The sequence below is a fragment of the Corvus hawaiiensis genome, chromosome 11, assembly GCF_020740725.1.
Source record: "Corvus hawaiiensis isolate bCorHaw1 chromosome 11, bCorHaw1.pri.cur, whole genome shotgun sequence".
NCBI classification, from domain to species: domain Eukaryota; kingdom Metazoa; phylum Chordata; class Aves; order Passeriformes; family Corvidae; genus Corvus; species Corvus hawaiiensis.
The window spans coordinates 15305874-15318424 of NC_063223.1; the positions used below are offsets into that span (position 1 = coordinate 15305874).

Sequence of the window (12551 nt, forward strand, 5' to 3'; positions counted from 1 at the left end):
AAGTCGTAGTGCAGCTGCCTTTGGAATGAAGTGTGTGTGTATGGGGAAGTTTTCTGGCTAATAGCAGCATTGTACAGCACTTTGACATCCTAAAACTGCATCTAATGCCAAGGTTTCATGTTATTTTGGTTTTATGAGGTGAAACCTTTGAGACTTTAGGCAAATCTATAATGCCCTCCCATCATGGAAAAGGAATTCAGGTAGATAGAATATAAATACCTGAACTGCACAATTTGCTGATGCATCAGAGTGTGTGCTATCAAAATGTGGTGATAAATGCTTCCTGATAGCAGCTGGTGGAGTTAGGAGTTTACATTGAAAGAGCTTCTGGAAGAGCAGGTGATCTGAAAATACCATGGAGGATAAAGCATGTTTTGTAAGACAGAGTGTCCTTACGACTTCCACTGCATGATAATTAGGACATGTGTGTGGCATTTAAGTAACAATTCATGCTAGAGAATAAGCTTTTGAATACTATCTTTTATATATAGTACTTTATTCAAGTGTGCTTGAGCTCTTAATTTTTGTTTGTTTATTTGTTTTGGTTGGGTTTTTGATGTTTTTTCTTTTTAGAGGCCTGGATTATTCTAGTACGTGGCATAACAGTTATATCAAAGCAAAACAGCAAATCATTTCCAGCTTACATATTCTTCACCCCACAATGAAAACTCTACTGGATTTCGGTTATACAGCATTCTTTAACTTTCTTCTAGTGGATTTCTCTAGTTCCAGGTAAAGTCTGTTCTGATGAATTATTGACCCATATAGGTTTTTGAAGCTGGCAAAGATGAGTTTGTTCAGTTCTATTATTTATCATAGGGGATATCATAGGGAATTCTGTACTAATCCTGAAGATCAGTCTTCTTGCTGGTTTTCATCAGTTGAATTTTCAGTTTAATCTTGGAACTTTACATTTTTGTAGTTTTCAAAAAGATAATTTTCAAAATATTTTTCCTCATTACTTTTTCTGGTAATTGTTCGGTATTTCCTGGAGTTTGAGGTAGGCTTTTTCTTTCCTTTTAGTCTACTGAAGCAATGCTTAAGTTCCCACTCTGCTTTCTGGTAGAGAAAGACTGGGTTTGTAATACAAAAGTTTGTATTATTACCTTACTCCATGTTTGGTTTGTTTAAATTTTGTCTATGAAGTTGCAAGTAATTTTCTTTTCTAGACTGAAAGGACCAATTGACTGTAAATCTCTTAAAACTGATGCATCTCTAAGCTGTTCAAAAGCAGAAGAGGAGATAATGAGTACGTGGTACCAAAGAGTTGTTGGCCTTTTTAGTCAGTCAGAGGCCTTGGATGGTGTAAAGTTGGATCAGCTTGAGTCTTTCTATAACTCTGTGGCTGTTCTTATGTCTAATCAGGTAAATATCTTTCCTCCCCATGATAAATTTAATGGGATTAAACCACTGCTTACTTTGTAGAAAAATAATGGAACAATAGTCTAATCAAATCATTGTAATTTTTAAAAAAAGAGAGAAAAGTGCTTTCAAGATATTTCATTTCTACATACATGTATTAGTAATAGACATACTTTTGTAGCAAAAATAAATGCATGGACTTTACTGAAATGTTTACTTGTTCATTAGTTTTCACCATTTAAGGGTTTGAACTAATACCCACTGGAGTTATTAGAAAAATTCACACTGATTCAGTTATCCATGAATCAGACCAGAAGTACTAAAATGAATGGAACTCCTGTCTTACTGGATGAGTGGAAAATGGGTTTGGCCTTTGTTATGTCAACTAATAGGTGATCTATGTTATTACCTAGCTGAAAGGATTACTGCAAAGAACAACTGAAGTTTTTGTGAAACTTTTTGATCCTGAAGACAGAAGTCGTCTGCCGTTATTTAAGATGGACTTGACTTATGATGAAAATAGAATGGAGTTTTATCCAAGCTTACAAGACTTGGAAGAAGCAATTCTGTTTGTAGTAGATTGTGTAGGACAGACTCTCCAGGTGTGCTTTTGTCTTTATTTAAATACATTATTGTTAAGATGCTCAGTATGTGAAAATATTTGTGATTTAGGAGTCTGACTACCCTGGCAATGGGATCAGAATGCAACTTGTATTTATTTTCCACAATTATTCTACAGGTCACATCATGAATCTTGATGCCCAGTGGCACTCCAGGCTCTGAAAGTAATTTTGTAATTCCTTGTTTTTAAAAAATTGGTGCACCTGCTAGTGATGGTTTTAGTTTGCTCTTTGCATCTGCAGTTATAATAATTACATCTTTAATTATATGTGTGATGATTTGCAATAAATTTGCATTCAAGTTAAGATCTCCAGAGAAAGACAAAGAAAATTAGAGTTGATATTCCTTTTCTTTCTAAGAAAAAGAAAATACTCAAATCTCTAAAAACTAATATATACAATATCAAAAGATTGATGTCTTGGGAACCCGTCTGTGGTTCCAGGCAAGAGAGCCATTCTGGGGGCCTTAGATGTGAACTGAGTATTGGTCACTAGTCACATATGATGGTACTTCCAGAGAAGTGTTTTGGGGTTGGTTTTCTGTATTTGCATATATGATGTAATTTAATCTTATGCAAGGCTGGATAAATTTTTTTTCCTTTTACATATTTTCTGTTCAACTTTTTGCTTCAGGAAAAGTCATTCTACATGTGTATGAAGCACCTGAATTTGGTCATATTTAGGGTCTCATTTTGTGATCATGTCTTCTGCAGATTGCAACTTACTTTTAAAGTATATGTATCCTTGCACCGCTTTTTAAAATCTAAATAATCAACACTTGCACTTCTCTTAGAACGTCCAAACGATGCGTTCTTGGCTAACAGGAGGCACTGCAACTGTGGATGCTGAGCTTCCTGCTCACACTGCACAATGGGCCAAATCCACTCTGAAAAAATCTATCAGAGACAACTTAGAAGGCCCGAAGGAACATTTTAAAGGCTATGGTAAGTGATGGAAGAGTGTGTAAATATCTGTTTCACCTCTTTGTAGTGAGTAACTTGCATGCATATAAAATATGACATGCATATTTTAGTAATATAAATATGTTGTAATTGAATTGTAGTTGAAAGTTATGGCTGGCTTGTAGATGGAACTGCAGAGGAACGTATAAACAGATTTATAGCAGAACAACCCAGCTTTGATGAATACACTACTGTAAGTGTCAATTCTATACTTCATAAATAATTTTTACTATACATACAGCAATAATAAAAAGGTAGCAGAGGACAACAGGTGCTTAGCTTTTAGCTAAAAATTATATGGACTACCTACAACATAACTTGATTTTTCCCCTAAAAATGTGTGGTAAATAGAAGAAATACTACTTATTTTCTTCAATGTCTAATACTTACTCATGTAGCAACAGCTCTGAGCTTTAAAGTCTAATGTTTTTCTGAAGTTCATAGATGAATTCTTCACCCTCAAGAAGGAAATCATGAGTTTGCCAGAGGTGATTTATTTCCCTATGATCTGTTTGAATTGTGAGGATTTAAAGCAAGGTTTGGCTAATTGTGCAAACAACTTTGCAAAAATGCTAATGGACAAAATATTTACAGATTACAGAGAAGAAAATGAAAGGTAAGTAGAATTTTGCTGCTTGTGAATGCTCTATGTTTAAATGCGTAGTAGAAACATGTAGAAGAAATGCAAATATACCATACTTTTGTTTACTGAAGGTTCTTGGCTAACTAATGATCTAATGCAGTTTGCACCAGCTGTTGTATTTTTTCTGCTGTTTCAGTCTCAAAAAAAGGTAGGAGAACATTTTAGTATAGACTTGAATAATGGAGGAGCTAAAAGATCAAAGAACTAAGATCAAAGAACTTCATTACTGTTCTAGATTTTTAAGTGTGAATTACAGTATTACTGCACTGTCAAAGGAAAGGCTGGTTAGACTCTCTTATTACCTAATAGATACCTCCGCAGGGCTGCTCTCAAGCCATTCCTCCCCATTTGTGTTTGTGCCAGGTGTTACTCCATCCTGGGTGCAGAATCTGGCATTTCAACTCATTACATTGCATCCCCTTAATCACAGTGAAATGTTTCATTCTGCAAGGTGTCCCATCCTTCAAGAGAGTCAGCAGCACCTCACAGTTGTATGATGAGCAAACTTGCTGATGATGCATTCAACTCCTGCATCCAAATCATTGATAAACACATTGAACAGAAGTGGCCCAGAAGTGAATCCCGAGGAACACTTCTGGTAGCAGTCACGAGCCATTTGCTACAAGTCCCTTTGAGCTCTGCACTTCACCAGTTTTTCACCCAGCACACCATGAACCCACTCATCCCACACCTGGACAACTTGTCTAGAAGGATTCTGTGAAGGACAGTATCAACAGCCTTATTAAAACTGAGAAAAATTATATCCACCACCTTCCCTTCATCCTCTACATGGGTGAACTTATCATAGGATATCAATTTAGTTAAACAGGAGGTTAATTTGCAGGTATGGATTAAGTCATGAGGAAACTCTTACTACATTTTTTAGTTAAAATGAACAGTTGTGGCCAAGTTATATAGTGATTCCACATTACCAAAGAGAGAAAATATTTACTAGAGTAGTATTTGTGTGTACACTAATGATACTTTTCTGAAGTCCTTTTACTAACAACAGGTAACCAAAGCATTTCTTTCAGAAGAATACCCCAAAATCCAAACAAAGCAATTATTGCAAGTCAGAAACCAGTATTTGTCTAGTCTGACTTGGTCATATTCCGTTTCTAATTTCATAAATAATGGAATTTGTGTGGGGATAATACTTAAAGAAGTAATTTGAATTTTTAATTATATTAAAGCTGAGCTTGAAGCCAGTCAAACTAAAATCTTAAAATGTTGGTATTTTATGTAAAATAAAACTATAGGATATGCAGTGAATTTGAAACCATTAAGGAATGGGCATTAAAAGTTCCTGAGTCAACAGAAGAAATGGTAGAAATAATGGATTACATAAAGAGGGTCAAAACCAAAGATATTCGTGACCTGGCGCAAAGGAGCAAGGTAAATGACTATCCTTTAATTCTTGATCTTTTATTAGATATGCTGGCCTATACAAATAGAGAATTCATTCTGGAGTGCAGACTTTTGTCTGCCTGTGTGAAAACTCAGTGTAACTTCAGACAGAAGTGGGAAGTCCAGATTATTCTTTGCCATATGCCTTTGCTTCTTGTTCCCATTCCCATATGTTCTGCATGTCTGTGAGAAAATGCAGCTTTTAATAAATCACTCAGTTTATTTTTTGTATCTTACTTCAGTACTGCTTAAAAATCTATTTGTGAAAATGTAACAGACAAGTATAAGGAACACTTTATGTGTAAGAACAGTCAACAGATTTTGAACACATGAGAAACAATTCACTCTTTGAGCAGAGTACAGGTGATGTTACATTAGGAGTAGTTTGTGTGTGTGTGTGAATATGTATTAGATTTTCTGTTATGGTAATAGGTCTATAAATATAACATGTTTATATCTGCAGAAATTATATTTTGTATATTTTTAATAACATTAGTGTTTCTGCATATAGATTTACAGACCACAGGAGTCATATTTAGAGAAACAACTCATGATCAGGGGAAGGATTTGAAAAATATTACACATATATTTTGAATGTTAATATTCTATTGGCTGAAGTAACTCTGAATTCTGAAAAGTTCATGAAATGTAGATTTCTATTTTATCTTTGTGGATAATATTGTCCTACCCCATATTTTAAACAGACCTATGATACCTAAAGTTTTGTGAAATCTCTTTTTGTAGGAGTGCTGTCGGCAAATGAGTTACTTGATAGATGTTTTTCCATTTGCTCCTGAAGACATTGAACTAAATTCAACAGCTATATTATGGCCAAAGAAGATCAACCTCATTTTTAAAGAGCATGATATTGTAAGAGCATTTTCTTAGTTTGTGGTGTATTTTGGCTTGCTAGACTTCTCACTTTCCTTGAGCTATTTGTTTCCTCAGCAAAATGTATATACACATATAACATAACATATATAATGTATGTACACATATAACATAAACCATACTAATTTAGACATGCATGAATAACATATTTCCAGATTTTTGTAACAAAAGTGGACTTTTTGTGGATAAATTCTAAAACTGTCACTGTAACTTAAAAGCTTCACCAAGTCTTGTTATCCTAACATGCTTGTGGTCAGTACTAGGTTATATGTAGGTGGATGAAAATTCACTACACTGCACATGTCTAGTACTGAAAATGTAATTGCCAGGCCCTTAATGAGACTGAGTGTCTGGACAGGAAGTTATTTAGTTAAAAAGGTATTTTATCCTGTCAAAAAAAGAACAGTGGGAGCAATGTTTTCTAGCAATCATCAACAGAAGATACACAACATCTCATTTACAGAAGATACACAACATCTCATTTTCTCTGTGTGACTGTAGATCAGTTTTCTTCCATGGTCTGTATTCATCTTGCTTGGCATGCTTTGTCTCTGTCTATGACGCAGTCAAGCCTTTTAGGGTTCTCTTGCCTCTCTGTAGTAATTTAGCATAGATCTAATAATTTCTTCTAAAATTTTTAAAGAATTAATAATTAACATTTTAAAAAATCAGTATCTTTTAAATATTACAATTAAGGATTTCTCCTTTACTAAGTTTTGTTTAGATACCAAGGCATATGTCCAAGGGTAGTAAATATGCCTCTGACTGAAAAGATACCCAGCTTGGGAGACTGCTTTGTCTGTAAAATAATTTGTTTGCATGTTATCCCCATGCAAACAAAGTATTCTTTTAACCCTCCAAAAATAAATCAATAAAATTAATTTTCTACTTCTGCACAGAGAGTCCATGATGCTTGTTCTACCTCTTTTTAATGAAAATGGTAGTACAGAGTGAATCTCACTTCTTAGTTGGAGTCCCTCAGCAGTGGGACCCTGTAACTGGCTGTCAAGTGACTTCCATTGTGCTAGAGGTTGAGGACAAGAAAAGTTTCACATCGAGTTTTCATGAGTCTGTATATTTGCATTCTATGCTCTCAGATATGAGTCTGTTCTTATTCTAATGCAAAAGGAAAATATTGATTCCTCCTTTGGAGAAGTTCTGTTTGTCTGCTTCACAAATTTTGCATGGCAAGTAGGTGTACTTGTCTTAGGAGATCTCCTCTCTCTTGACTGATTTCTTTCTTTGGTACCTTAAAAGAAACCCTTGAGTGTGCAGACTCAGTGCTATAAGGTGGTCTTATGTTGTAGAATTTCTGCCTTTTACAACCACAGGTACATGTGGGATAGCATTGGCTTTCAACAACTGTAGGTGTCCTTTTTGACAGTAAAATACTGAATCCCAAAGATGAGAATATCTATTTTTTTTCTGTAATGCTTTCCTTTCTGTTGTCTGACTCCTGAAGGAGGCCTTTAAGGCAATCCTGACTGTTCTGATTGAGATGAAGGTTCCATGCTAGCATATAGAGGTTGCACACACTTAAGTGGGATATACGAAAAGAAATTTCAGTTGTTGTAAGGATAATAATTTATCTGCATTGTTTGTTTTCTGTCTGTTTGCACTAAATGTTTAGATGGTAGTGTGTATGTTAATCATTGAAAGGACTTACAACTGCCTTTGCATTGCTTTTTTGTCATGAAAAAAATCAATTCTTTTGTAGCTGATTGAACGGTCTAAAACTAAAGGAGAACGAGAAGCGGTACAGAAATGTGATAACCTGCATGTTGAATTAGACAAGCTTTATAATTCTGTAATAGAATTAGAAGAATACTCAGAACTGGATCGCATGCAACAGGTTTGATTAATAGTATAAAATCGGTAGAAATGTTTTCTGTGTTTAATACACAGGGACCATGGAAAAAAATTATAATTAAAAGTAATCAGTTTAGCAAATGTGAACTGAAACATTTATTATCCTCTTGCACAGGGAAGAAGCTCATAAAATTACACTTGTCTCCCTCCCATTTTTGTTTTTCATTGTCAATTAACATTTTATTTAGAGGAAAGTTTGCTATAAAGTTGTGCTTGAATTAGCTGATAGGTAATCATAATAGCAGTTCAGAAAGAGTGTTTGGTAGCCTTTTGATATTTTTTTCCTACAAACCTCAAAACTTCATTGTTATGCTAGTGAAGAGCAGGCCACTGGCTCCAAAACTTTGTGAATTTCTAGCAGTATTTTTTAATTTTTAGAGCATGTCTTGTGCTTTAATTGGAGGATATTGCATAGTAAGAAATTTTGTCTTTTAAAAAAACAAAACACTTCAAAGCACAAAACAGAAATCCTAAGCTAATAAATCCCAGTTGCCAATATGATTTGCCAGGTAATAAAAAAGTATGTGCCTGCCTCCTGGAACAGTGAGTTTTAAAGCACAAACAATTTGGAAATACTCTAGAATTCAGTAATGAGAACCAATTTTATTTTTCATAATGTTCATCTGGGTTCTTCACAGTTTATGTACTCATCAATAAGCAGACAAGTTTTTTAATCTTGTTTTCTAAAATTTTAATATGAAAGTTTATAATATTTTGATATCTTATTTTGATAGCTGTTCAGAGCATAATTTTGTTATTTCTCAAATATACTATTATTTGATTTCAGTATGTGACTGACCTGAGGACATTGCAGAAAACAATACAGGACACTGATGAAACAGTAGCTGCTCTTAATAAAGAAGAGACTTTGCTTGGATGGAAACCAAGTGAATTCCCACTCCTCAACAACTTAAAAGCTGAGATAGAACCATACCAGAAACTCTTTAATCTTATACTGAAATGGCAGCGAACAGAAAAAAGGTAATTCCACTCCTAATTCTATAAGAGGGAGAGTGAGAAAAATGCTTATGCTGGTCTCCTCCATGTCAGATGTAGAATATGGATTTGTTTTCTTGTTAACATGTGTTATTAGCAAGTAAAATAAAAGGGTAATACACGTATCAGGCTTGCTACTTTTAATTCAGCTAGAAAAAATGTTGATTAGTTTTTATTTTTAAAATGTAATCATGGAATCATAAAATCATAGGATTTCCTAAGTTGGAAGGGACCCACAGGGATGATTGAGTCCAAGTCTTGGCCCTGCACAGAAGAATTACACCATGTGCCTGAGAGCAGAGGAGCATATCTCAGACTAGGTTCTAATTGTATTGGTCATGCTGGTGTAGCCTGTAGTAAGACAAGCTCTGTGAAAGAAATGTATTAAGAGAAAAATTGTTTTATGAGCCATTTTGTGTTCCAGAAAAGGAAGAAATTCAACTAGAAAGCTCATCATCTATATGTAACCAAAACTGGTTTTAACCTAGCAGCTGTCCAAAATGGTGGGTTCAAATTATTGTGTTGCTGTCTGGTGGCTAGATCCTACCACAAAACTGTGCTCTGTGTATAAATTAAGGGAGATTGTTTATCATTTAATGCATTCTTCAGAAGTTATAATGTGCTATGGCTGAAAGTGGGGGGGGGTTTGAAAATACAAGACCTAGTGTATTTTTAAATGTCATATGTCGATCTCTATCCAGAGGTTAACTTAAATATTTCCCCATTCATGCAGTTACTCAGACTTAAGAGAACTACACAAATACACAGAAGAATGTGGTTGAGCCACTTCTAGTTGGGCATTAGAATTTTGCGAAGAATAACAATAATATGGAAGGAGAGCTTTGCTTTAATTTAAATTGCTATTAATGTGTTGCAAAACAAAGTGATAATTATTTGTGGGTTACATTTGTTATTCTGTTTTGTGACCTTATGGTTTTTTCTCAGATGGATGGATGGGACCTTTTTGGAACTAGATGGGGAAAGCATGGAGGCTGAGATGGATGAGTTTTACAGAGAGATGTACAAACTGTTAAGACTCTTCCAACAAATGCAGAAGAAAGCAGCATCGGACAAGAAAAAGACACTGCGGCGCAAAGCTGTAAAGGGTAATCCAACTCTCACAATGTGTTCTACAGTTCTGGATCAGATTAAAGATTTTAAGGTAAGAAAATGTGAGGGATATTAATATCTGATGCTGAGGGACAAACGCTAAATTCAGGGCTCAGTACATGTAAATGATGCGGTGTCAGAAAGAGAGAGAGAGTGTGTTCTGAATCCTCATTTCCAGATTTTACTGTCCCATTCATTTTAATAAAATTGGATTTTTTAGTATTTTTTAAATAGTTTCTGGAATTGTTAATGACTGAACACATACAGGAGAAAAGTAATTTTTGGTTTGCAGAAAAGGATGTAGTTGGGAATTTTGAAATGGGACTCTGTTACGTTAATAGAAGCAAAGTTTAGCATCACTGAAAAATTATACTTATGCTTAATAGTTTTCTATATTTCTTCTTTGGTAGTTAATATAATTATTTAGAAATGGAATGGATAACTGAATGGAGCCATCTGCACTTTTTGGAAAAGATTTTCATGTCTTCGGCTACTGTAGCAGAATTTTAAATGCACATGAAAGGTTATTGAAAAATTAAGAAATAATGTATATGAGAATATTTGCCTTAAAATGTCTTTTCTGAATTAGGAGAATATTCCGACTGTGGCTGTCTTTTGTAACCCTGGCATGAGAGAACGTCATTGGCAGCAGATGTCAGATATAGTAGGGTATGATATAACACCAGATGCTGGAACTACCCTGAGAAAAGTTTTAAAACAGAATCTATCCTCTTACTTGGAACAGTTTACAGCAATAAGTGTAGCTGCAAGCAAGGTAAGCACAGAGATTTGATAGTGACAAATACGACGTCGGGTCTCTTAGTGAATATTTTTATGACTTACTGGCATTTTTTGTCTTTGCCATTATGCAACAGAAGAGATTTGGTGAGACTTTGGCCCATTATATGTCAATGATGAGTGTAAGCATTTGTATCTCATGTGACATCTTTAGTATTTCCAAAGCATGCTGCTTTCTGTGTGCAAGAAAAGGATATACTGAGGAAAAGTAATAGCAAGTAGTTAATTTGTGCTGCTAGAGCAAAATAGCTTATTCAGCTAGATAAGCTTATATATTGAATTAGTGAGTTGGAAAAAACCAATTCAGTCACTAGACCAAGCTATTTTCTTTTTAAATAGGAATTTTCCTTGGAGAAAGCAATGCATACCATGATGGAAACCTGGGATTCAATTTCCTTCAACACAAATGTGTATCGTGAGACTGGTATTCATATTCTGTCTTCAGTGGATGATATTCAGGCTCTTCTCGATGATCAGATTATGAAAACTCAGACAATGAGAGGATCACCTTTCATCAAACCATTTGACAAGGAAATCAGGGTACAATGACTACTTTTTTCAGCCATTTTTATTTGTAGGATAAGTGTAGTGCAATAGTATACCAATTGTTTTGCAACTTTCTTGTTTGAGTTGTTAATGAAATGCTTTCATTAATTTTTCAGCAAGAATCTTTTGAGTTTATATGAGTCATACTTACCTTATTTCTGTTTTGGAATTCCATCTTCCATTCAGATTCAAGTGCAACTGAGAGAACATGATTATTTTTTCTCATATTTTCCAAAATCTCTATTTCCATTACCCTTGCTTCCTAATAACTGGAAATTATATTTCTGTTATTGCTAATAAGAACACTTATTAATTCTTGAGTTTTGGACTCAAATTTTGAACTACAGTGTTTTCCTCTGGGCAAAGAAACTTCTTGATGGCTGGGAGAATGTTTGTTAATCAGACCTCAGAGCAATGATGGCAGCACTTTACACCTGATTTTGAATTTCAGGGCTAGAGTAGTCTTTGTGGTGCTCACACCATGGCTATTGACAGGAGAGAAGCTGGTGGAATTGCTTTGCAGTTACCCTCCGTAGTTCTTTGTTAGTTTATGTGGGAAATGTTCAGGCTCAAGCAGGCTCAGTGACCATATATAGTGTTTACACTTTACAGGCAGCCTCTCCAGCCTGCTCCAGTGGTATCTGCTATTGTCCACTTAAGGAACAGGATGGTGGACTTGCTGGATCTCTCCTATGAGCTGAGGTGGCTTTTCTGGTATTGTGTCCCTGCTGCCATTCAGCTACAAGAGCCCATGCTGTGGGGAAATGAAACAGAATTTATCACTGGTAGCCTCCTGGCTATTGCTTAACAATTAAGTTGTTCATAGCAGTAAAGTGATAAATGCATTTTGGAAAATAATTTCCAAGTAAGTAAAAATGCCTGAGCTCCTTTGGCCATCTGTATATGTGGAAGAACTTAAATACTCCTAAATATTTTTCTTTCATTTTGTTTATTGGTAGACTTTTTTTTTTCTCTTTGGGAGCTAGAATAACACAATGTCTACCTTTCCTGAAGGTTGTTTGTTGTCTCTAACATTATTTGCTTGGAAATGTCAAGTTAACATTCTTTAAACATTTATTAAGGAATGGGAAAGACGTTTAATTCAAATTCAGGAGAACATTGATGACTGGCTGAAAGTGCAGGCCCAGTGGCTGTATTTGGAACCCATCTTTTCTTCTGAGGATATTATGCAACAGATGCCAGAAGAGGGGCGGCAGTTTCAGACTGTGGATAGGCTGTGGAGAGAGATTATGCAGTTTTGTGCCGAAGACCCAAAGGTAAGGGAAATAGCCATTACTAACAGGAAACAGTAGCTTCCCTTCCCATTTTTTTGAGGGGCGGGATGCT

General features: G+C 35.1%; 1 protein-coding gene across 1 annotated transcript in view; it reads left to right on the forward strand.

Annotated features, from left to right (window-relative positions):
* DNAH12 (dynein axonemal heavy chain 12) overlaps nucleotides 1-12551 on the forward strand; it is a 59558-nt gene that overhangs the window by 4977 nt on the left and 42030 nt on the right. The window contains exons 8-21 of the mRNA XM_048315555.1: nucleotides 574-732; nucleotides 1170-1365; nucleotides 1776-1964; nucleotides 2776-2926; nucleotides 3046-3137; nucleotides 3382-3560; nucleotides 4847-4982; nucleotides 5739-5864; nucleotides 7603-7737; nucleotides 8542-8735; nucleotides 9696-9912; nucleotides 10450-10635; nucleotides 10998-11198; nucleotides 12287-12481. Coding sequence (XP_048171512.1) covers nucleotides 574-732; nucleotides 1170-1365; nucleotides 1776-1964; nucleotides 2776-2926; nucleotides 3046-3137; nucleotides 3382-3560; nucleotides 4847-4982; nucleotides 5739-5864; nucleotides 7603-7737; nucleotides 8542-8735; nucleotides 9696-9912; nucleotides 10450-10635; nucleotides 10998-11198; nucleotides 12287-12481 — 2356 coding nt within the window. The remainder of the gene's footprint in view (nucleotides 1-573; nucleotides 733-1169; nucleotides 1366-1775; nucleotides 1965-2775; nucleotides 2927-3045; nucleotides 3138-3381; nucleotides 3561-4846; nucleotides 4983-5738; nucleotides 5865-7602; nucleotides 7738-8541; nucleotides 8736-9695; nucleotides 9913-10449; nucleotides 10636-10997; nucleotides 11199-12286; nucleotides 12482-12551) is intronic.